The following is a 25,895-nucleotide window of genomic DNA, read 5'->3' on the forward strand; positions in this document are numbered from 1 at the left end:
TTCCAATGCTGGAAAGACAGGGGCAGGAGAGGGGGACCTGCCGCGTTTTCTCCCATCCTGGGAGGAAGATGCGAGCATATCTGCAAACATGCAATCATTTCAGCTACTTTCTCTTCTAATCCAGCTAATGCTGGAGCCAAACCGTCCTTAATGACGTATGCAGAGGCTGAAATGTTGGAAGCAGTTGCAACAGGTGAAGGCCTAAATGGCTCAGCCTGGCTTGTCGCCTCAGGTTTCTCAGGGGAAGATGGCACTGTTTGTACTTCTCCCTGTTAACTTCCCTCCTACAGCACCTGGTATTCCCAGGTAGTCTCCCATCCAGGTACTAATCAGGCCCAACCCTACTTAGCCTTTGAGATCAGACAAGAACGGGTGCTTTCAGGGAGATGTGGCCGTAGGCTTGTATCCCGGGAAGACATAGTCCTAAGCACAAAGTAGAGGTACTAACACCATGCATCCACTGTTGAGCATTAGTCCAGCAATGAGTATTATGCCGCTAATAACTACCCAGTCTGATGCTTAGTAGATATGCCTTTAAAAATGCCTGTATTCACATGCCCCATATGTGTTCTGCGACCTCTACCAGCCAATTGTTTGTTTGAAGGAAAAACAAATCTGTAGGAGAGAGAGGGACCTGCACCTGCGCTGTGCACCATGACCACGCTCCCCGACATCCTAGGATCGTCTCACTCTCCTGTCCTACAAAAGGAGCCGATTTCCCACGTGCGTGCGGTCCCATGATGGGCGCGGGGGGTGGTGCTCTCCAGAGGGACCAAACGCCCGCAGACAGGAGACCCCAAAACTCTCTGGTGACTGCAGAGCAAGTTTGTGAGCAGAGACACTGACACTGAGCAGGAGGAAGCATGGTAATGTAAATTTAACATGTTCATTCACCCCTCTACAACAGGTAAGCACAGTCTACTCGATAGAGAAGTCCATAACAGTATCTTTAGGATCTTCTCACTTACCATTCGCCACCGCAGGATACTGCTGGAACACAGACAGACCCAATCTTCACCCATCACGGCAAGCATGTCATGGTAGAACTTCAAGGACTGGGTCCCTTGTATATGGGGTTCCTCTCCCTTGGACCTATATAGCACCCTGCAGACAACCTTACAGTTAAGATAAATGTAACCAAGGTGTCGGAACCCAGGGTCCAGCCCTCAAAAGAGGAGCATTACAGGCAAAACCTCAGTCTTCTTTCTCGAGTACCATTCACTTTGGCTTTTTACTATGGCTGCTCTGTGTCCCGTTATGTAGGGTAAAGAAATTGGCATGATCATGAGGGGGGTAAAATCTTCCGGAGGTCAAGTGATGTAAGAGCCCCAGCTTCCAATTATAAGTGGAGGAGTGGAGACATTTTATGCCTCTCTATACCAGAGCTCCAATCTTGAAGGTGCTTGAAGGAAGTAAGCATTAGTGCAAATAAACTGACTGGGACATATAAATCAGAGTCAGTGATGAGAGGCTTTATCTAAAGAGTGTTTTAGAGCCCCAGCCCCTTGTGTTTATGCCTCTGCTACACTAATGTACAGCTTTGCGAGGTTGAAGAGACATAAATAAACTTACTAGTAATGAGCCACAGTCAGTGATGAGGGGCTTCATTTAGAGAGTGTGTTAGAGCCCCAGCCTCCACTTATAAGTATTAAACAGACAAATTCCGTTGAATAAAGCACCCTTTTTTAAGCACCTCTAAGGCTTCATGTACACTTGGCCGTGATTTACCATGGCCGCGGTCGACAGTCAAAACGTTCCTATCTTGAACGCGATTCTTCCAAGTTCAGGAGAAGGAGGTTGAGGGAGGTTGGACCTTACCTAACCGCAGCAGCTCCTAAACACTGCTTAAAGCCTATGTGTACATTGACACAGGATTTTATGGAGTTTGGCAGAAAAACGCTAAAAAAGTTAAGTTTTAACCCTGTGACTTCTTTAGTGCATGGGTATGCACACCCTCATTTATTTTTTGAATAGATGATGGACTAGCGTGATAATATATTCCTTGTGGAACCAAGACTACAAAATGTTGAATACATTGTTAGGTACCTCTATCCCCATGCACCCAGGTGAAACTTTGTTCAACCATGAAACCAGATGGCCTCTAAAATCATCAATTTAGATTTATGACACTTGGTTTGACAGCCACTAAACAAACAACAAAAAGCCTGATTATTCCTTATTCCTTTCACAGACTTTGCAATACATTTTTCCAATGAATAATTGACAGTGAAATTATCAGATACAATGCCCAAATTCAAAATACCCTGGGATCCATGGGTCTCACACTTTCTGTCGGTGGATTTTGATGGTTGCCTGGTAGACCTGTGATGTTTATATCCCACCGGCTGATGGAATCTGGAAAAATTGTGCATCTCCAGCCATATGACAACAGTTTGGAGAAGGTGTTTTCTGCTAAAGCATGACTGTACCCTTGTGTTGCATAATGATATCATTTTGATGAGTTTGGTGTGGAGGAATTTGAATGGCCTACACACAGATTTGAGCTCAGGCCTACTGAACACCTTTAGAGTGCTGATCGCAAACCAAGTTTTCTTGTCCAAGCCTCACAAATACTCTTTTGGCTAAATTGGCACAACATTTACAAGGACTACAAAATCGAGTGGAAAGTTTTTGCAAATGCTAAAGATTGCAAAGATTGTTATAGTCACAGACCTATATTAAAGTGATACTAAACACACAGAGGTTAATTTACTAAAACTGGAAAGTGCAAAATCTGGTGCATCTGTGCATAGTAGCCAATCAGCTTCTAACTTCAGCTTGTTCAATTAAGCTTAGACAATAAAACCTGGAAGCTGATTGGTTTCTATACAAGCTCAAGTTTTAGTTAATCAACCCCAGTATGTTTAATTACCATTATCCTCTCTATTTTAACCGCTTCAGCCCCAGAAGATTTTACCCCCTTCCTGACCAGAGCACTTTTTGCGATTCGGCACTGCGTCATTTTAACAGACAATTGCGCGGTGGTGCGATGATGAACCCAAACAAAATTGACTCCCTTTTTTTCCCACAAATAGAGCTTTCTTTTTGTGGTATTTGATCACCTCTGCGGTTTTTATTTTTTGCGCTATAAACAAAAAAAGAGCGACAATTTTGAAAAAAACGCATAATTTTTTACTAATTGCTATAATAAATATCCCCCCAAAATATAAAAAAAAAAATGTTTTCCTCAGTTTAGGCCGATATGTATTCTTCTACATATTTTTGGTAAAAAAAAATCACAATAAGCGTATATTGATTGGTTTGCGCAAAAAATAGGGGATAGTTTTATGGCATTTTATTTTACATTTTTTTTATTAGTAATGGCGGCAATCTGTGATTTTTATCGGGACTGCGACATTATGGCGGACACATCAGACACTTTTGACACTATTTTGAGACCATTGTCATTTATACAGCGATCAGTGCTATAAAAATGCACTGATTACTGTATAAGTGACACTGACAGTGAAGCGGTTAACCACTAGGGGGCGATGAAGGGGTTAAGTGTGTCCTAGGGAGTAGGGATGAGCCGAACACCCCCCTGTTCGGTTCGCACCAGAACTTGCGAACAGGAAAAAAGTTTGTTTGAACACACGAACACCGTTAAAGTCTATGGGACACGAACATGAATAATCAAAAGTGCTAATTTTAAAGGCTTATATGCAAGTTATTGTCATAAAAAGGAGGACCTGAGTCCTGCCCCAGGGGACATGGATCAATGCAAAAAAAACTTTTAAAAACGGCTGTTTTTTTCAGGAGCAGTGATTTTAATAATGCTTAAAGTCAAACAATAAAAGTGTAATATCCCTTTAAATTTCGTAGCTGGGGGGTGTCTATAGTATGCCTGTAAAAGGGCGCATGTTTCCCGTGTTTAGAACAGTCTGACAGCAAAATGACATTTCAAAGGAAAAAAGTCATTTAAAAATACTCGCGGCTATTGCATTGCCGGTCCAACAATACACATAGAAGTTCATTGATAAAAATGGCATGGGAATTCCCCACAGGGGAACCCCAAACCAAAATTTAAAAAAAAAATGACCTGGGGGTCCCCCTAAATTCCATACCAGGCCCTTCAGGTCTGGTATGGATATTAAGGGGAACCCCGGCCAAAATTAAAAAAAAAAATGATGTGGGGTTCCCCCTAAATTCCATACCAGACCCTTCAGGTCTGGTATGGATTTTAATGGGAACCCCGCGCCAAAAAAAAAAAAAAAAACGGCATGGGGTCCCCCCAAAAATCCATACCAGACCCTTATCCGAGCACGCAACCTGGCAGGAAGCACGAAAAGAGGGGGGGACGAGAGTGCGCCCCCCCTCCTGAACTGTACCAGGCCACATGCCCTCAACATTGGGAGGGTGCTTTGGGGTAGCCCCCCAAAACACCTTGTCCCCATGTTGATGAGGACAAGGGTCTCATCCCCACAACCCTGGCTGGTGGTTGTGGGGGTCTGCGGGCGGGGGGCTTATCGGAATCTGGAAGCCCCCTTTAACAAGGGGACCCCCAGATCCCGCCCCCCCCGTGTAAAATGGTAAGGGGGTACCTACCATTTCACTAAAAAACTGTCAAAAATGTTAAAAATTACAAGAGACAGTTTTTGACAATTCCTTTATTTAAATGCTTCTTCTTTCTTCTTTCTTCTATCTTCCTTCATCTTCTTCTTCTTCTTCTGGTTCTTCTGGCTCTTCTGGTTCTTCCTCCGGCGTTCTCGTCCAGCATCTCCTCCTCCGCGTCTTCTATCTTCTTCTCCTCGGGCCGCTCCGCACTCATGGCATGGGGGAGGCTCCCGCTCTTCTCTTCATCTTCTTCTCTTCTTCATCTTCTTCTTCATCTTCTTCTCTTCTTCATCTTCTTCTCTTCTTCTCTTCTTCATTTTCTTCTCCGGGCCGCTCCGCATCCATGCTGGCATGGAGGGAGGCTCCCGCTGTGTGATGGTGTCTCCTCTTCTGACAGTTCTTAAATAATGGGGGGCGGGGCCACCCGGTGACCCCGCCCCCTCTGACGCACAGTGACTTGATGGGACTTTCCTGTGACGTCACGGGGAATGCCACAGGGAAGTCCCGTCATGTCCCGTGCGTCAGAGGGGGCGGGGGCACCGGGTGGCCCCCGCCCCCCGTTATTTAAGAACCGTCAGAAGAGGAGACGCCATCACACAGCGGGAGCCTCCCTCCATGCCAGCATGGATGCGGAGCGGCCCGGAGAAGAAAATAAAGAAAAGGAAGAAGAGAAGAAGATGAAGAAGAGAAGAAGATGAAGAGAAGAGCGGGAGCCTCCTCCCATGCCATGGGTGCGGAGTGGCCCGAGGAGAAGAAGATAGAAGATGCCACGGAGGAGATGCTGGACGAGAACGCCGGAAGAAGAACAAGAAGAGCCAGAAGAACCAGAAGAAGAAGAAGAAGATGAAGGAAGATAGAAGAAAGAAGAAAGAAGAAGCATTTAAATAAAGGAATTGTCAAAAACTGTCTCTTGTCATTTTTAACACTTTTGACAGTTTTTTAGTGAAATGGTAGGGGTACAAGTACCCCCTTACCATTTCACACAGGGGGGGACCGGGATCTGGGGGTCCACTTGTTAAAGGGGGCTTCCAGATTCCGATAAGCCCCCCGCCCGCAGACCCCCACAACCACCGGCCAGGGTTGTGGGGATGAGGCCCTTGTCCTCATCAACATGGGGACAAGGTGTTTTGGGGGGCTACCCCAAAGCAACCTCCCAATGTTGAGAGCATGTGGCCTGGTACTGTTCAGGAGGGGGGGCGCTTTCTCATCCCCCCTCTTTTCCTGCGGCCTGCCAGGTAGCGTGCTCAGATAAGGGTCTGGTATGGATTTTTGGGGGGGACTCCACCCAGTTTTTTTTTAAATTTTGGCGCGGGGTTCCCCTTAAAATCCATACCAGACCTGAAGGGTCTGGTATGGAATTTAGGGGTTCCCACGTCATTTTTTTTTTAAATTTTGGTTCGGGGTTCCCCTGTGGGGAATTTCCATGCCGTTTTAATCAATGAACTTCTATGTGTATTGTCGGACTGGCAATGCAATAGCCGCGAGTATTTTTTAATGACTTTTTTCCTTTGAAATGTCATTTTGCTGTCAGACTGTTCTAAACACGGGAAACATGCGCCCCTTTACAGGCATACTATAGACACCCCCCAGCTACGAAATTTAAAGGGATATTACACTTTTATTGTTTGACTTTAAGCATTATTAAAATCACTGCTCCTGAAAAACGACCGTTTTTAAAACTTTTTTTGCATTGATCCATGTCCCCTGGGGCAGGACCCAGGTCCTCAAACACTTTTTATGACAATAACTTGCATATAAGCCTTTAAAATTAGCACTTTTGATTTCTCCCATAGGCTTTTAAAGGGTGTTCCGCAGCATTCGAATTTGCCGCGAACACCCCAAATTGTTCGCTGTTCGGTGAACTTGCGAACGGCCAGTGTTCGAGTCGAACATGAGTTTGACTCGAACTCGAAGCTCATCCCTACTTGGTGTTAAGAAACATTTTGCTTATAGTGTATACATTATTTTTTACATATATATTTTTTACATTATACAGTATATATATATATATATAGATATATATATATATATATATATATATATCTATCTATATATATATATATCTATATATATATAGACATATATATATATAGATATATATATATCTATATATATATATATATTGTTCTAAGCCAGAGAATTGCCAACATTTTTTTAAAGCATTTTTAATAACGCTAAATAAATCTCTGATTAACCATCATATATGATGCTGTTTTTTTTCAAGCAATGTGACATTTGAGCATCCTTAGTAATTAACACATCATATTAATTGTCTGTGTTCCCATAAGGGACATTTTCCTGCCCTTAAAACTTCCAGAGACACAACAGCAGGTAAGTGGAAATCTCTCCAAAATGAGGGGAAAACCCCCACCTTTTTTTCTGTCTTAGGAACCCCTTGGCACATGGGTACTCATTGGAATATTTCCCCTCTACTCGTGTTTCATTAACAACTGTACAGCTTTGGATTCTCTTTCACTTTCTCTTCCAGGAACAATATTCTTCATGATGTATAATGAGGTTAGACACAGACAGCAACTAAGACCTGAGTTTTATACCTTTCCAACTCTATGGCTGGAGTTAGAATAATTCCAAAGGCAGATCCCTATAATAGTATAACTCTAGTACTCATCTCTCCAGCACCCCTCGTCTCCTATGCTCCTTCCATTTTACAGTTGATTCCTTCATAAAGCTCTTCTACACTCAACATTTCCAGGAGTCCAGGAGTGTTCTGCTATGGCTTTATCTTCTGACCAATTCTTCCATCCTTCACTGCTATGTCCTGTAGTGAGGTAGAGGTTTGAGAAAAAAAAAAAAAAAAAAGTGAGGTGGAGGACACAAGCTTCTAATACCCCATACACACGATCGGATTTTCCAACAACAAATGTTAGATGTCAGCTTGTTGGCAGAAAGTCCGACCGTGTGTATGCTCCATCAAACATTTGTTGTCGGACTTTCCACCAACAAATGTTGGCTAGCATGCTCTCAAATTTTCACAAATGTTTGTTGTCGGATTTTCCGATCGTGTGTACACAAGTCTGTCGGACAAAAGTCTAAAGTACAAACACGCATGCTCGGAATCACTATTGAACTTCCTTTTTATCAGCCGTCGTACATCTTGTACGTCACTATGTTCGTAATTGTTGGCCAACATTTGTGTGACCGTGTGTGTATGCAAGATAAGTTTGAGCCAACAACCTTCGGACAAAAATCCACTGTTTTGTTATCGGAAAGTCCGATCGTGTGTACGGGGCATTACACTCCACTAAGTGTTGAATGTTGAAAAGACTGATGGATCGCATTGATGGAACAGAGGGAAGGTAGGAGACAAGAGTAACTGAAGAGGTGGCTATACTACTGCTTCTATTGCAGGGACCTGCCATCAGGCATTTTTTTCCAATTTTTTTTTTATTGATTTTAAAACAAAGCATGTGACATAGTACTTATTTGAGTTCACTTCTTAGAAATAATACATAATAATCTGTATAAACATGTCTTTGACCATTGGAATAGTAAACTATATATAAAACAAGCGGACGTATGGCCGATTAACAGTAGGGACAAGAACTCAAGGGAGGGATTGGTTAAGAAATTAAGAGTAGGGAGAGGGGGGGATGGGGGGGTATGGGGAGGGAAGGGAAATGCGTAGGTCAGAGTACTTAAGAAGCAACATGCCAGTCAAGTATAGGTTAAATGTATACGTATTCACTTCAGTATGGTATAGATTATTAACATAACACTGTGCAGTTAGGGTTGTGTATCCATAGTGACCACATTTGGAGAAATTTGGAGTATGAGAGGTTTCTTAATGCAAATCTTCTTTCCATATCACATTGGTAATTGAGTTCTATGACCGTTTCGGTTATCATTGGTACTTTGGGTGATTTCCACAATCTGGTAATGGCTAGTTTTGCATGGAGCTTGTGGATAGTAATATTCCTGGAGTTGGTGGGGGTGCCTCTATGCCTATGTGGAGTAATGCCAGTTTAGGGTCTGGATTGGTTATTATTCCTGTTACCCCTGCTAACAGTTTGAAAATTTGATGCCAATAGGACGTGAGGGATTTACAAGACCATGATATGAAGTAATGAGCTTTGTTCTCCATATTGGCGCCAACAGTGGGGTGCGTTGTTAGGGTACATTTTTGAGAGTTTCAACTGTGTTATATACCAGAGGGGGAGTAGTTTTAAGTAAGACACCCAGTGATTCATACATCGGGAGGCTTTGGCAGTGTAGGCAGTGCTGTATTTTGGCCTAGATCAACAAGGCCCAGGCCTAGGGTGGCCCTTTGCGGGGGGCGGCAAAAAAGCCACCCCCCGCACAAACCCACCCTTCCCCTCCTCCCGCATGCAGGGCCTCACGGCTGAATCCCGGAAGCCCAGTGCCACAACAAGTTCTGAGCTCCGGTAATTGGTCAGACAGGGATGTGCTAGCGGGGGCACCCGGGACATCTGCTGCCAGGGGTCCTGCAGCGTCGATCGGCTTTCCGGAGCAAGCATCCCTCTCTCTCCCCTGACATCTGCACACACTCCTCGGCTCCTCCTCCTCCTCGGGAGCCAGCCAGGAGGAGGGGCCGAGGAGGGACACAACTTCAGTGAGAGAGCCGCGCTGCTGGTATGAAGTCTGTGTACTGTATACAGTCAGAGGGGGACACTGAAACCAGGAAGGGGGGCAGATAACAGGTGCACACATGGAGTGCTGGGAGGGGAAAGGGGATATGTGCTGGGGAGTGCTTTGGCAGGAGAGATGATATGTGCTACTGGGGAGGGGGTCTGATCCCCCACTAACACATATCCTCTCCCCTCCCAAAGCACTCCCCAGCATATATCCCCTTACCCCCCTCTCCCCCCAAATTAAAATATGCTGCATCCCCTCCCCGCAGCGTCCCTCTGTCCCCTTAGCGTCCCTCTGTCTCCTCCCCACAGTGTCAGGTACTCACCAGGGGCAAAATGCTGAGAGCGGCTTCCCTTGCAACTGAGTGTGCGATACCCCTGAAGGTGGCACAGAGGGTATCAGGCATGGAGAAGCACGGGTTGCCAGCAGGTGGTCAAGGCTTGCAAGGATATCTTCAAGCGAGGAGTAGACCCGTGCAGAGCGGACTTGCTGCTGGACCGATGAAACCCTGGCTGGGACTCAAACACCTCGATCTGGAGACAGGAACTGAAGAGGCCGAGGGTCAAGCACAGAGGTCCGGATGAAGAGGAGTCCTTAGGTAGGCCAAGATCATACACGAGAGTCCAGAGAAGCAATCCTGGAGCAGGCTGAGGATCAAACACAGAGTAAGACAAAAGCAAGTCCTTAGGGCAGGCCGAGGGTCAAACACAAGGTATCATTAACAGCAAGTCCTTTGAGCAAAGCCAGGGGTCAAGCACGGAAGTCAGGCAGAAGCGAAGTCCTTTTGAGAGAAGCCGAGGGTCAAGTACTGGAGAGATTCAGGGATGGTCAAGATGATCCGGGTCACAACAGGCAGGCACAGGTACACAGAACTAGGAACAAGAACACTGGACGCTGAAGAGACAAACCAGCAACTAGCAAGGGGTAAAGCTGCCTTTATATAGGCCCGCCAGGGGGATACCACGCTGTGTGCACATGTGCCCACGCCAATGCACCGCATCACGCACCCGCGTGCACTGACCCGTTCAGATCATGCGTTCGTATTCGCCGACCTGTCGGATTGTGTACCAGTATGCGCCGGTGAGCTACTCCACCACGCAGGCGCACAGGGACGCGCCGATACTGACAGGCTCGCATTCTACTACTCCTCTGACACACGGTGTCCCTCTGTCCCCTCAGCTTCCCTCTGTCCTCATCCCATGGCCTCCCTCTGTCCTCATCCCATGGCCTCCCTCTGTCCCCTCCCCGTGGTGTTCCTCTGTCCCCTCCACACAGTGCCCCTCTGTCTTCTTCCCACGGCGTCCCTCTGTCTCCTTCCCGCGGCATCCCTCTGTCCCCTCCCCACAGCGTCCCTCTGTCCCCTTCCCCCGGCATCCATCTGTTCAGCATCCCTTTGTCCCCTTCCCACAGCGCCCTCTCTCCCCTTCCCACGGCGTCCCTCTGTCCCCTACCCAAGGTGTCCCTCTGTCCTCTTCCCATGGCGTCCCTCTGTCCTCCTCACACGGCGTCCCTCTGTCCCCATCCCACGGCGTCCCTCTGTCCCCATCCCACTGCGTCCCACTGTCCCCATGGCATCCCTCTGTCCTCTTCCCATGGCGTCCCTTTGTCCTCATCTCACGGTGTCCCTCTGTCCTCATCCCACAGCATCCCTCTGTCCTTCTCCCACGGTTATTGAGATAGGAATAATAGAAGGATATTCCATATCCCAAATACTTACAAGTGTCATAGAATTGTAATATTTGGACCGGGAGAGTGGTGCTAGGTGGGATCGCACAGGTGCTTAAATTATCGTAGATTCATATGTAAGTATAAAACTCAGAAGAAGGTAAGTCAAATGCATCTTCTAAGGTGCGGAAAGGTGTCAGTTTTCCGTCACTGTAGATGTGTTGCAGAGTCCGGATCCTACATTTCATCCAGGGTGTTAAATTTAGACCAGGTATTACACCTTTAAGGGTATCAATAGGTAAAGCTATGGTTTTTGTTTTGTTTTCTCAAAAGTTGAACGGACTTAGATTTGAAACATGTTTCAAATCTATCTGACGGACTCGAGTCCTGTCGAAAAGTCCGCTCGTCTGTATGCTAGTTCGATGGACAAAAAGCCACGCTAGGGCAGCTATTGGCTACTGGCTATGAACTTCCTTATTTTAGTCCGGTCGTACGTCATCACGTACGAATTCGACGGACTTTGGTTGATTGTGTGTAGGCAAGTCCGTTCATTCAGAAAGTCCATCGTAAAGTCCATTGAAAAGTCCGCCGGGCAAAGTCTGCCATAAAGTTCACTCGTGTGTACGCGGCATTAGAATTTTTCAGAAAATTGGAAGCCCTAGGATGTAAGATCCATTCATTCCAGCTTTTAAGGAATTTAGCTGTGGACCCTTTTTTGTGCGCTAACATTATTTCATAGTGAGCGGTAAAGCTATGGTTTTGAGAAGCGGAGCCTTGTAGAATAGTAAGGATGTCCAAACTTTGAGAGATGCTTTAATACATGGATGAGTTTAGGGAATTTAAAGCTTAGGAGTACGAATTTACGTGGAGTGAGTGGGTGAAATAATGAGATGGGAAGTTTTTTCTTTGGTTGGGTGCCACCAGAAGTACATGTGGTCAAGTAGTGTGGCCATGTAAAACAAGTGAATATGTAAAAGGGCGGCTCCGACACTTTTCATTGGTCTTTGTAAGAGATGGTATGAGCATCTAGGACGTTTAAACTCCCAGATATATTGGTTTATATGCTTTTCTTTTCAATCTTAGTTTATTTCAGAATAAAGAAAAACATAATACAAAAGGAAATATAACAGAAAGAGAAAATTTGCTATATTGTACTCTTACAACACGTGACACGTGATTACATGTATTGTGCAAAAAAAAAAAACAATGTTATATAACTATACCATATATGAGCAGCTGTATATAGTTTGACATAAAGTCTCTGGTTAAACAACGAAATATCACATTGTAAACAAAGGTTTTTAGACATATGGGAAGTATGTTATATGCGTGGGATCCAACATATGTTTACTCATATGGTTTTGCGTATTGGTATTATCAGAGGGATCTCCCCCTACATGATATGCTGTCGGGACCTTTTTTTGCTCACTTATACAAAGTATTGATGTCGTTAAACTAATCTGGGTATATGGCCTTTGTTCATATGCTGAAGAAACTGGTTTAAAACAGAAAGAGGAATAGTTAGAGAGAGGGATGAGAAAGACGCTGTGAAAAGAGGTAAAGGATGATGAAGAAAGTGGGGAGCACCCCAGCAAGGCTAGCCAGTAGATGGTGGTGGGGCATCCCTGACCCATACAGAAAAGTCGTTAAAGTAACAAAACATTGCCCACGTGGTCCAGGTGATGGAAAATTGTTCCTCCTTCCCCATTTCCTGCGCCAACAGGCGCTCCAGATCTCTTATCTGATCCATCTCGACAGCCCAGTCGCCCAAGGAGGGCACCTCTGTTGTTCTCCAGTGGCGGGGAATCACTGTCCTGACTGCGGCCAAAAAGTGGCGCAATATATCTTTTTTAATCGCCTTGAGGGGGCCTGGGAGCATAGATAGTAGGGCTATCTCTGGAGTAGGTTTAATTGAGGTCGCCATCAGCCTGCTGTATAGATCAAAGACCTTTTGCCAAAGTTTCCTGATTGGAGGACATTCCCACCAAATGTGGAGCATTGTCCCTCTAGAGGACATGCACCGCCAGCAGGTATCTGACAAGGATGAATTAAACCGTTGGATAGTCCCTGGGCATCTGTACCACCTCGTTAGTAGCTTAAATCCTTTTTCTTGGGACTTGGTCGCTAAGGAAATCCTATGCGTCAGAACAAAGCTTTTTTGCCAATCAGCAGGGGAGATGGAGTGTTGTAGATCTGTTTCCCATTTCTGCGTGTATGTTGGAAGGTCTGGGGCAGAGATGTTTAGTAGTATGGAATATAACAATGATACTGCGTGGGCGGGCGGGTCTGATTGTAAAAGTAGCTTGTCAAAGTCTGATGGGTCAGCTAGGATCTCAGAGATGGAGGAAAAAGTACGTACATATGACATTAATTGACCCCTCTGTATCCACATTGTTGGGGGCCCTCTGTTCGTCTGGGGGGGTATGTCTGTTCTCAGAGATGGGTCAGCTCGTAAAATCTGTGCTAAGCGTCTATGACTATCCCTATTCCATGGTCCAAATCTGTTTCTGTTTACTGCCGGGGGAAAGGCTGGAGTTCCAAAAAGAGGGGTCATTGGGCCCTGAGGTTTAGATAGTTTACCAGTTAAAGTCAGGCGGTCCCAAATCCGAAGGGTTTGCCGAGTAAGAGCAGTAGAGAGTGAACTATCCTTACGCTGTGCCGTAGGGGTCCACGGCAGGGCGCAAAGATCATTCTCATTGAGATGCCCCTCCAATTGGACCCATAGCTTGGAGGAGGGGTGGTGAAACCAGTCTACGATACGTGTGAGTACCGCCGCCTTATGATATGTAGAAGCATCCAGGACCCCCCGCTCCCCCCCCGGACCTTCGGGAGGGTCATTGTGTCGTATTTTATCCTGGGGCGGTTTCCCTTCCATATGAATTTGGAAAAAAATCTGTCGAAGCTTTTGGAAGAACGAGGTGGGAATATATATGGGGATGGTTTGAAAAAGATATAGAAATCTAGGGAGAACATCCATCTTCAAGACATTTACCCTACCCAACCAAGAGAGCTGTTTAGAAGCGAATGAAGCCAGATCTGTTTGCGTTCTGAGAAGTAGAGGGGTAAAGTTACTGGAAAATGGTTGGGATGCGTCTGTTGGAATATGGATTCCCAGATACCGAATAGTAGTAGAACTTGTCTTAAAAGGGAAGGAGGATGAGAGCTGTTGGAGAGCTGCTTTTGGGAGTGAGATTATTGATCTTATGTTCAGTCCCTTGGAACGTAATTCCTGAGATCCGGGGTTCAGAGCGGATCTTCGCAGCAAGGAGTTCTATGAGGAGCGTAAATATTATGGGGGATAGAGGGCATCCTTGCCTAGTGCCATTTAAAATATCAAATGGTTTGGAGAGTACTCCATCCATTAGTACTTTGGCAGATGGGGAGGAGTAGAGTGCCATTATAGAATTTTGTATCCAGCCTGTAATGCCAAATTTTTCCAGTACAGTCTGCAAGAATCCCCAGTGTATTCTGTCAAACGCCGTCTCTGCGTCCAGGTAGAGAAGCGGAGAAGGCATTTTTTGGCATCCAAATCATGAATTAAGGAGATTAACCTTCTTGTGGCATCTGGGGCTTGTCGGCCTGGAACGAATCCTACCTGGTCTGGGTTTATTAGTGAAGGAGTAAAGGCGAGCAGTCTTCTAGCTATGACTTTTGCATACAATTTGACATCAGTATTGATAAGAGAGATAGGTCTATAATTTTTCATTTCCTGTGGATCCTTACCGGGTTTGGGTATTGTTGTAATAACAGATTGTAACATGTCCTTAGGGAGGAAACCGAAGGATGCTGCATAATTGAACAGGTCAGAAAGGTGTGGAGATAATATGGAGGCAAATTGTAATACTCGTTTGTGTAGCCGTCACTTACACTTTTTAGATGGGAAAGTTTTAATGGCTTTTTTTATTTCTGCTGGAGAAAAGGGTTTTTGATAAGGACTGGGTTTGGGTAGTCGATAGGGCAGGGTGATTCACTGACTTCAGAAATTCTTGCATATCTGATGGTTTCTATTGAGGGGTAGCTTGGTCCTTTTTAAGATTGTATAGAGATTGGTAGAAATCACCAAACGCATCAGCAATATCCGAAGGGTTAAGTATGAGTTTTCTGGTAGTGGGGTGGTGAACTAATTTGATTTTAGTTTTTAAGCGCTGTTGTTTGACTGATTTTGCTAGTAGAGAACCAGCTTTGTTCCCTAAAGAATAATAGTTTGCTTTGGATCGTTTCAAATTGGTGAGTCAAAAGGGAGTGAAGTTTGTTTCTATCATTTAATGGGGGGAGGATAATGCAGGAGATGGATGTTGTTTGTTTTTATCCACCTTGTTTTTAATCGAAGTTAGGACCTCTTCAATTTGCTTTCTCCTCTGGTTGTTAACATTGGCTTGCATTTTATCAAAATACCTCTTATAAAGGCCTTGTATGTGGCCCATAATGTGGGAAAAGAAATGTCTGGGGAGGCGTTTGTTTCGAAAAATAAGGCGTGAAGCTTTGAGATTGCTTGGCATTGGTCAGGGACTGTTAGGAGAGTGGAGTCCAATCTCCAAAGGTGGGTGAGTTTGGGTCTTTTAGAGTCTCCAATGTGTATAGACACTGGGGCATGATCAGACCACGTTATCATGCCTATTTGGGAGGCTGTGATCAGCTGGAGTGTCCATTTATCCGTGAGAAAAAAGTCAATCCTGGAGTATGAGAGGTGAGGAGAGTAGTAAGAGAAGTCTTTTTCTGCTCCATGCTGGCATCTCCAGATGTCATATAGATCATGAGTGTGTAGGAGGTGGTTGATGGTTTGATGGTCAGCTCTCTTTCCTGTGGATGAGTCAAGGGTGGCATTGCCAATTGTGTTGAAGTCCCCTCCGATAATGAGCCTGCCACTTTTGGTGGCGATAATTTTTGTGAAAAAGTGTTTGCAAAACTTAATCTGTTTAGTATTTGGAGCGTAGACGTTGACAATGGTGAACCTGATTTGGTTGATGTCACAGATGAGGATGTGGTAACGGCCCAAAGGGTCAGCTATTTCAGAGTGTAGTTAAAATTGGACTGAGTCTCGAACAGCTGTTAGAACCCCATTTTTCTTACAAGTGTTAGATGCCAAGAATACATGTGGGAATTGATCAAGGAGAGGGTAGGTGATTTCGCTGAAGCAAAGTGCATTTCCTGAATGAGGATAATGTCCGCTTTTAATGAACGAGCCTCTCTTGCAAGGGATGAGCGATTGAAAGGTGAATTAAGGCCACGCACATAAGGTTGTATGAATTTGAGATGATCCGTTGGTGTGTAGATATTCTCAGAGTTGACAGGTGTTCCGTGTACTTTTGATAATACTTCGCCTTCAGCCATAATTAAATTGATGGCTGTGGTGGATAGCTTAGAGTAGTCTCCGAAGGGTTGTTAGATTCATGGGAGGTTGATTCCATGGAGTGAATACACTCATAATGAAGTCTATCAAGGCTAATAAACAAGGACTGCTTGGATGCACAGGATAGGGATAGATAGGGAGGGAGGTTTAAAAAGGACTTGTGGAAAAGGCAAAGGTGATGGGTAGCAAACATTGCTACTAACAACAGGGGGGAGGAGTATCTATATCATCATCATAATGGTATGGAAAACAATGTTGAACAAGGAGGTAAGTGAATGGTGAGGCAGAGTTTCCCCAGCTATTGATATATGTGGAACATGGCATCAGGACTAATATGTAGGATGTGGCCGTGTTTAGGACCATTCTGTCTCCGTATGATGTGGTTGATGTGGCGGGGGAGAATGATTCTCTGTAGGAAAGATTACCCATTCCTTTAGTAGGGCTAACCCTGTCTCCAAAGTTCTGATTGTGTGTGATTTTGCCTTGGTTTTTGATAGCGAGTTTGGTAGGGAAGCCCCATTGATAGGCTATATTATTGATGCGGAGGGCCTTAGTGATGGTGGAGAGGTTTTTCCTGTTGAGGATTGTTGTTTTGGAAAGATCTGCATACAGTTTGATCCCTTTATAGGGTGTGGGCAGTGCAGAGTTGTTTCTGGCGGCATAATCTTTTCTTTGGCGTGATAAAAGTGTATGCGTGCTAAGACATATCTAGATACTGAGACTGGTAGGAAGTCAGGTTTCGGTATTTTGTGGGCCCTATCAATGGCCAATTCAAGGTCAGTAAGTAATGGGATTAATTGTTTCATAAGTTGCTGAATGAACGTGACTAATGCATCTGGTGTAACCGATTCCGGAATACCGTGGAATTTGACGTTGTTTCGTCTAGAGCGGTCCTCTAATGCCCCGTACACACAGTCGGACATTGATCGGACATTCCGACAACAAAATCCATGGATTTTTTCCCTGCGGATGTTGGCTCAAACTTGTCTTGCATACACACGGTCACACAAAGTTGTCGGAAAATTCCGATCGTTCTGAACACGGTGACGTAAAACACGTATGTCGGGACTATAAATGGGGCAGTAGCCAATAGCTTTTGTCTCTTAATTTATTCTGAGCATGCATAGCACTTTGTGCGTCATATTTGTGTACACACGATCGGAATTTCCGACAACGGATTTTGCTGTGGGAGAATTTTATAGCAAGCTCTCAAACTTTGTGTGTCGGAAATTCCTATGGAAAATGTGTGATGGAGCCTACAAACGGTCGGAATTTCTGACAACAAGGTCCTATCACACATTTTCCTTTGGAAAATCCGACCGTGTGTACAGGGCATAAGTCTGCCATTTCCAGTTGCATTTGTTGTAATTCCGTGTCATGATCAGTATGAGCATCCGCTATATCATTGTGAGCAGTGCAAATTTCACTTAGTTTGGTTTCCACATGTGATATTCCCATATCATGCTCCTGCACGGTTTGTGTGAGAGGGGCTAGGACTGCAGACATGTCAGTATGCAGAGTCTTTCTCAGGGATAGCAGCATGTTTTTCATTGCTAGCTCTGAGAGTGGATGCAGGCAGAGGCGGCTCTAGGCTTTGTGAGGCCTTAGGCAAAACTTAGGCATGAGGCCCCCTCACACCCATAATAGGAAAAATAATTCAAGCGATAAAAATTAGCTGTATAAGGAGGATACAGTACAGGTGGAGGGTACATGGGCAAAGTACATGGGGCAGGAGTGTACATTAAAGGAGGGAGCAGGAGGGCACAGCACAGGGGGAGGGTAAGTGGGCACATAGCATGGGGCAGGAGTGTACATTAAAGGAGAGAGGAGGGCACAGCACAGGGGGAGGGTAAGTGGGCACAGTACAGGGGGTAGGAGGGTACAGTACAGGGGGAGCAGGAGGACTCAGCACAGGGGGAGGGTAAGTGGGCACAGTACATGGGGCAGGAGGGTACAGTACAGGGGGGGAGCAGGAGGGCACAGCACAGGGGGAGGGTAAGTGGGCACATAACAGAGGGCAGGAGGGTACAGTACAGGGGGGGTAAGTGGGCACAGAACAGGGGGCAGGAGGGTACAGTACAGGGGGAGCAGGAGGGCAAAGCACAGGGGGAGGGTAAGTGGGCACAGTACAGGGGGCAGGAGGGTAAGTAAAGGAGGGAGCAGGAGGGCACAGCATGGGGGGGGTAAGTTGGCACTGTACAGGGGACAGGAGGGTACAGTAAAGGAGGGAGCGGGAGGGCACAGCATGGGGGGGGTAAGTGGGCACGGTACAAGAGGACAGGAGGGTACAGTAAAGGAGGGAGCAGGAGGGCACAGTGCAGGGGGCAGGAGGGTACAGTACAGGGGAGAGCAGGTGGGCAAAGCACAGGGGGTTAAGTGGGCACAGTACAGGTGGCAGGAGGGTACAGTAAAGGAGTGAGCAGGAGGGCACAGCACAGGGGCAGGGTAAGTGGGCACAGTACAGGGGGCAGGAGGGTAAGTAAAGGAGGGAGCAGGAGGGCACAGCACGGGGGGGTAAGTGGGCACAGTACAGGGGACAGGAGGGTACAGTAAAGGAGGGAGCAGGAGGGCACAGCACAGGGGAAAGGTAAGTGGGCGCAGCATAGGGAGGGAGCAGGAGGGTACGGTACAGGGGGGAGCAGGAGGGCACAGGGGGAGGGTAAGTGGGCACAGAACAGGGGGCAGGAGGGTACAGTACAGGGGGAGCAGGAAGACAAAGCACAGGGGGGGAGTAAGTGGGCACAGTACTGGGGCAGGAAGGTACAGTATGGGGGAGGGTAAGAGGGCACAGTACTGGGGCAGGGGGGTACAGTACAGGGGAGGGTAAGTGGGCACAGGGCAAGAGAGTAAAATAAAGGAGGGAGCAAGAGGGCACAGCACAGGGGGAGGATAAGTGGGCACAGTACAGGGGAAGCAGAAAGAAAGAAGGATGCCTCTTACATTAGAGTACCCCCCAGAGACCCCCATTAGCTCACAGTCCCCTAATATCAGTGCCCCCCTTCCTTAGAGAACTCCAGAGATCAGAGACCCCCCTTATAGTAGCGCCCCCTGCCCTCTTTAGGATCTCCATTTATGTTACCTTATCGGCGGGAATCGGGTACTGCTGCAAGCAAGGTGTGAGAGCCGAAGTTGGGGGGCGGAGCTGAGAGGCGGAGCGTTCTACAGATTTTTCCTCAGTGTGTGTATACAGTGGCAATCCAGATGAAAAAGGAGTCATCGAGGAGGGGAGAGAGGCGCTGGGCGGAGGAACCGGAGATCGATGACCACAGACTGGCACAGCTGAGAGGAATCCTCATTGAGTGGAGCGCAGTGTCGGAAGTTCGGGACTTGGTCCGGCACTGGCTTCATCCCCAGCACAGTTTCTCATGGGGGCCCCCCACTAGTCCCGATGGGTCAGCGGAGCAGACATGAGGAGGAACAGCAGTGGAAGCAGCTCTCTCCTCTCCTGCTTGTGAGGGGAGGGAGAGAAAGGGGCAAGTGTCAGCGCTGGCTTTGACTGAGATCCGGAGCTGTACGTGAGCTCCGATCATCTGGGAAGCAACCCGCTACCTCTCCATGTAGCGGTGAACGGACTCACCACTGTGCTGATGGCGGGGGCGGGGGGGATCCCGGTTGCCAGAGGAGGCAGCTCCTTAATTTGGCAAATTAGGTGGCCGTGAGGCCCCTGTGAGCGCGAGGCCTTAGGCGACCGCCTAATTAGAGAGCCGCGTCTGGATGCAGGGATTGAATCAATGGCTGAGTGCATCTGCAGAGCATGCAGGAGGGGTGGGAGAGATAAATGTGGAGCTGTGCTCTGATCAGGGCCTTCCATAAACTCAGATAATATAATATATATTCTGTAATAAATCCTAAATAAACTAAAATAGTATATAATATATTCTTGTAATAAATCTTCAGCCGAAGAAAAAAGTCCCATATAATGTGCAACAACAAATGTTCATAAAGTGATATATTGTGTCTTCCAACCGAATTCTTCCTTTAAAGAAAAAACATGCAGTGGTTCTTAACAGTCTCCCCCTGATGTGATTGCACTCACCGGAGCGCTATACCCCTGCAGGGGTATAAGCTTGAGATGTTGTTTCCCAGGTTCCTATGTCCTTCCGAATCCTCAGGTGTCGATGTCCTTCCAATTCCAAATGGCTCAATCTGGGTCATCCACTCATAGGAAGGGGGGAGGTAGGGGGAGGATACGCTGTCCCCTATTCCAATCCAGTTCCCAGCCGGACATCCACTTTAGTATGTTATCTGCCTGTACACCCCTGCACACATGCATCTCAGTATAAAATTTCAGCAATGCTGAGATGAATGAAGACCTGCACATGCATAGTAGGATGTCATCTTGGTTTGGCCAATGAAAATGCCCAAGGAACAGTACCCAGAAGCCAACACACCAAAGATGTCAGTGGCCGGGGGGAGGGGGGGCTCCAGGACAATTCAGCACCGCAACCGCTGTGTTATCTGAATAGAGCGGATTGCAGATCCTGGTACTCAGGTCCCAGTGATTATGTATAGCGCTCCGGTGAGTGCAATAACATCAGGGGGAGACTGTTAAGAACCACTGCATGTTTTTTCTTTAAAGGAAGAATTCGGTTGGAAGACACAATATATCACTTTATGAACATTTGTTGTTGCACATTATATGGGACTTTTTTCTTCGGCTGAAGATTTATTACAAGAACATATTATATACTATTTTAGTTTATTTAGGATTTATTACAGAATATATATTATATTATCTGAGTTTATTTAGGATTTGTGCACATTACTATATAGGGGTTGGAATACCAAAATATTTGGTTAATTTTGCACCTGCCACTTTGGTTTTCTATATAGTAGGTTGATTTATATGAGACGGATCACCACACAGCAACCAGTGCTTATATTCCATGACTTCTCTCTCTTTTTGAGTATATGGGATCATGACTGCACCAACATATTTATATATAGTTTATAATTTTTTACACTAACTAACATTTATCACTTTATATGTGTAGTATACACTATTGCATGTATTTTTTAAATTATTAATTTTGTACTTATCTAATATCACATTGTTAATCTATATTCGTGAGAGGATTGAATCATTACACAGATGCACTAGTCACTTTAATTAGTAGGATTAATATATACCGATATTCCCTCTTTATAGCACAGTGCCACTCCCTACTTTCTGATTTCATTCTCTTGGGGATACACGGAGGTGTTCCCTACTTATATAGGGGGGCAGCAGTTGCTAAAACATCTTGAAGCGCGGATCCACTGACAAATAATCATTCCGTCTCCCTGTGGCTGGGAAGAAGCTGACAGTCTCCGTGCTGCGCAGGCACCATCTTGGTTGGGACCCGGGCCACGGGCCGGGAAGAAATCTGTCACTTTCTGCGGTCTCCCGGGAGTTCTTCCTACGGTAGGTCAGGGTCACCGGAGGTAGAGGAGGATTTGCCACAATAATCAGGGACGTTGTTGCCGCGATGGTCGGTGTGTGGCCGCTTATGTCGTTGGGGGTTTAGAGAGCCTCAGAGAAGAACGGCCATCTAGAATGCCGGCCGGACACACCCCCATCAGGAATTTTTTAAAGACTAGATAGCGTCACTTTAAAGTGGTTGTAAACCCGTTTAAAAAGAAAAAAACTGCAAGACAAAGGCATAATGAGCTAGTATGCAGAGCATACTAGCTCATTATGAATTACTTACCTGAGATCGAAGCCCCCGCAGCGGTCCTCGTTCACTGCTCCGGCGGCCGACATCTCCCTGGGGGGGTACTTACGGGTATTGCGGCTCCGGCGCAAGCGTGTGGGAGACGGCGGTAACGGCACAGTACAACTGAAGCAACGGCACGTACGTGCCATTGTTTCAGTTTGCTTAAGTGCGCATGAGCCGATGACCTCAGCACCAGGGATATCTCCTAAACCGTGAAGGTTTAGGAGATAACCAGTGTAGCTACAGGCCTGTAGTATAAAGTGGTTGTAAAGGGTTTACAACCACTTTAAGTGATGACATTGTATAGATCTTTAGAAGAAAGTAAAATACAGGAGAGAGTGTTACTAGACTAATTAGATGCATGTCTTATAAGCTTACAATCACAGAATTCTGTGAAGCATTGAAGTTCTTCAAAGAATATGACTAGACTAGGTGACTGTTCATTTACAGGAGTAGAAGATTCAGTATCCTTATCATCAATAATGAGTTTTGTTTAAAGTTTGCACCAGATTTCTGTTCTATGTTTTTATTGAGGTTTACATACATAAAACAAAGAAGTAAATAGATGTATATATGGGATACATACAATGTATATATAATCAGACATTCACATTTATAACTATGAGACAAATAAGGAGAAAAAATAAAAAAATTAAATAAAAATTAAAAATACAGTTGAGCAGCAATCTGTGTAAAAAGGTGATTGAAAGAACAAGAGTGAGTACCCCTAATTTATGAATGGACACAGTGAATCATGCCTCCAAACCACCCATCCACCCCTAAGTGGCTCAAACTGTGAATGGGTGGGGGCATGTTGATACGCTGATGAAGAGTTCTCATCAAATATGAGAGGAATGTCATACATGGTACAAAGGGGATTTTGTACGCATAGTATTATATTAGATTGCTATGTGTATTGAAACATAGGGAAAAGTTATAAGGAACACTAAAAAAAAGCAGAAAAGGTTATGTTATATAATCTCTTAGTTGTATGCATTGGGTTAAGTAATATATGATAATCCCATATTTGTAGGTTATATAATGAAAAAATATAGAAAAGTAGGTAGGAAGGAAGAAGGGCTCAGTGAAATACAATGCGAGCTCTAGTATCTCGGGATTGAGTAAAAAGGGAATATATCATCACAACATGCCCGCCTATAATAAGTCAGCTTAAAAATGGAAAACAAAGGGAAAGGAAATAGAAAGGGGAAGACAGCAAAGAAGGAAAAGTCCCCCGTGGTGGCAGCCCAGCCCACGCCAAGGAAATGAGTATAAGTGATAATGAGGTGAGAGAGTTAATGAGGCAACAATAATAATTGGTCGAAATCAGAAGATAGGTAATGTTTGACCCAGGGTTGCCAGATCTTGCAATATTTTTTGATATTGTGATCTCTATGCATTCTATGCTTGGCTTCAGCCACAACTAAGGATTGAGATTTCCATGCCTTGGCTATAGTTTGTTTGGCTGCTGTAGTGAGGTGAATGAGAAGTTGGAATTGAGCGCAGGTGAGACCAGCTGGTTTAAGATTCAAGAGGGCCGTGGCAGGGTCTGGGGGAATGGATGTTTCCAAGGCTTTAGAGGCCATATCAAATATCTTTGTCCAGAATTCTTGGGCCACCGGGCATTGCCACCAAATGTGAAATTGAGTACCTAGTGAGGAGCAAGCTCAGAAGCAGGTGGCTGGATATGAAGGGAGAAATTTAGCTATTCTAGCTGGCACTAAATACCAATGTGCCAGAACTTTGTTGATATAAAAGTGAAATTAGTCCTCTGATGTGTGGGTCACTCATACAAATGCATTCAAATTGTGACAGTTGATTAAGAAGTGAGCCTGTCCTAAGAAAGGATGTGTAAAAGTTCTTGATTTGTAACGGAAGAGTTCAGTACTAGGGAGCTCAAATGTTTCACATAGTGTGGGGAATGTATGAATAGTGTTAATAGAGATTATTTTGTGCAATTTAACCAAGTCAGTAGAAGACCAGGCTGGAAATGACTTAGGGAATTTCCAAGCAGGGTGGAAGGCAGGATTTCTGAGGAAGGAAAGGAGGGGATTATGTGGGGATTGGAGGTTATGAGAACTCCTGAATTTGTCCAATATAGCCAGTGAATGCTTAGTTATGGGATTAGAGAGATGTGCTCTATCATTGGGTTGAAGCCACAACATATTGGCTACTGAAATGGGGTCACAGTCAATTGATTCGACATAGGGGGGTTTCCTTGGTTGCATGATATTTAGGTAGCTGTGATAATTGTGCCGCATAGTAATAGGAAGAAAAATTTGGTAAACCCAATCCCCCTCTCATTTTATTGAGATAGAGTGTTGCGTTAGGTATGCGAGGTTTCGTGGTGCCCCATATAAATGACATAACTCTAATTTGCACCAGATTTCATATACATGGCAAATGACATTTGTGAGCCTTGTTCTTTCAGATGATGGTGTTATATTCCCTCTTTTTATACTTCTTTATAAAGTAAGTCAACGCAACACAGACAACAACAAGAACTGTAAGGCCTACAATCGGTCCAGTTGGAGAGTGAGGTTTCTTATCTGCAAAGTTGAGGGAATAAGGTCAGGATTTAATTAGACACTCCAGGCTGGGGACAATAAAACCAAAAACAAAAAGAACTGCTAATACTGTAAAGGAAATACTACAATTGTGCTTAAAATTGAACTTTAGTCAGAAAATTAAGTCCTTCTAGATCACTTCAGGCTGGTCCCTTTTGTAGGTGTGTAAAACATTGAAAATAAGTGTCTATACTGTGTGAAACCCTGTAATACACTCACCCTGCTCTGCACATAATTATTTGCTCTCTATTTTTAGGCACTGTGCTGAGTTTGTAGAGACTGATCTGCTGACAGCCTTAAAGTGGAATTAAACCCTCCTTTCTTTCACAGCCAAGGAAGCTGCTTCTGTTTTATCTGCAACTGCCATATTGGTGCACATGTGATCAGTTATGACACCAGGCATTTGATGGTTTGATAGTTTGGTTGAGGACACAAGATAATGTGCCAGTTAACAATCCCGGCATTCTAGTAATGTAACTGTTTTTTGAAACCGTAAAATCGATGAGTTTAGTTCCCCTTTATGATTTACTGCTGTTCAGGGAACTCTGGGCTTCAGCAAAATGACAGCCTCCAGCTACAAAACAGGAAATTTACAGCACACACTAATTTTGGCAGCATAGTTATTAATGTGGAATGTATGTTCCTTGCTAAAGAACATTCTTTTTTATCAAGATGTTATGGGTAAAGTTCTGCTTTAAATTTAAAAATCGTAGAGGTAAATTTCCTCAGCAAACAGTTTAACCAGATTTTTCATAGTTCTTCTAGGTGAGCATATATCACTCTTTTGTATGACTCTGTATCATGGGGGCTAACTATAAAATTGGGGTAGCCCACTATAAAAGGGCTTGTGACTCTTAACCGATTCTTGACCACAAGCTGATTAACATTCTCAGGCATGGTTCCATCGTAATGAGGGAATGTAAAGCTGGATATACACTAGACAACTTTTGTTGTTCAATTTTCTTTAGATTTACCTTCAACTATATAGTGCAAGGGCCTGCCTGATTCCATACAAATTGAAAGTGTTTAGGTGTGACCTCATATTATATGATTTTGGTAAATCTAAAAGAAAAAATCTAAAGAAATGTGTATAGTGTGTATCCAGCTTTAGTCTATGGTCCATTGTAGAGCTAGGAGTGGGCACCTGTGCAAACACATTTACTGATAATTGCTGGCCTCAACAAACCAGTCATCATGTTTCCTGAGTTTGATTCAACTTTGAATAGATATACACCTATTTAAAAAAATATCATATGTAAATGACTTAGTTATTCTTACAACATTCACATATTATTGAATATGAAACTTCATCTGAATCAAATAATTTGAGGAAAGCCTGTGTTTATAAAAAGCAATTCTTTATCTGTAGTTAAGGGATGATGTTCAAGTTTGCCGCTAATGTTATGTTAATGTTATGTTTGCAGTGAATCCCCAGGAACAGTGAAATGGGGA

The 25,895-nt window shown here is 44.9% G+C and overlaps 1 protein-coding gene and 1 pseudogene across 1 annotated transcript in view; both read right to left on the bottom strand.

Annotated features, from left to right (window-relative positions):
• Positions 1 to 281: 281 nt before the first annotated feature.
• Positions 282 to 400, bottom strand: LOC141109175 (5S ribosomal RNA; annotated as a pseudogene).
• Positions 401 to 24,303: 23,903 nt separating this feature from the next.
• The window catches only part of LOC141108903 (antigen-presenting glycoprotein CD1d-like), a 36,575-nt gene continuing 34,983 nt past the window's right edge, over positions 24,304 to 25,895 (bottom strand). The window contains exon 4 of the mRNA XM_073600873.1: positions 24,304 to 24,425. Coding sequence (XP_073456974.1) covers positions 24,304 to 24,425 — 122 coding nt within the window. The remainder of the gene's footprint in view (positions 24,426 to 25,895) is intronic.

The sequence above is a fragment of the Aquarana catesbeiana genome, linkage group LG09 (assembly GCF_042186555.1).
Source record: "Aquarana catesbeiana isolate 2022-GZ linkage group LG09, ASM4218655v1, whole genome shotgun sequence".
In the NCBI taxonomy this organism is placed as follows: domain Eukaryota; kingdom Metazoa; phylum Chordata; class Amphibia; order Anura; family Ranidae; genus Aquarana; species Aquarana catesbeiana.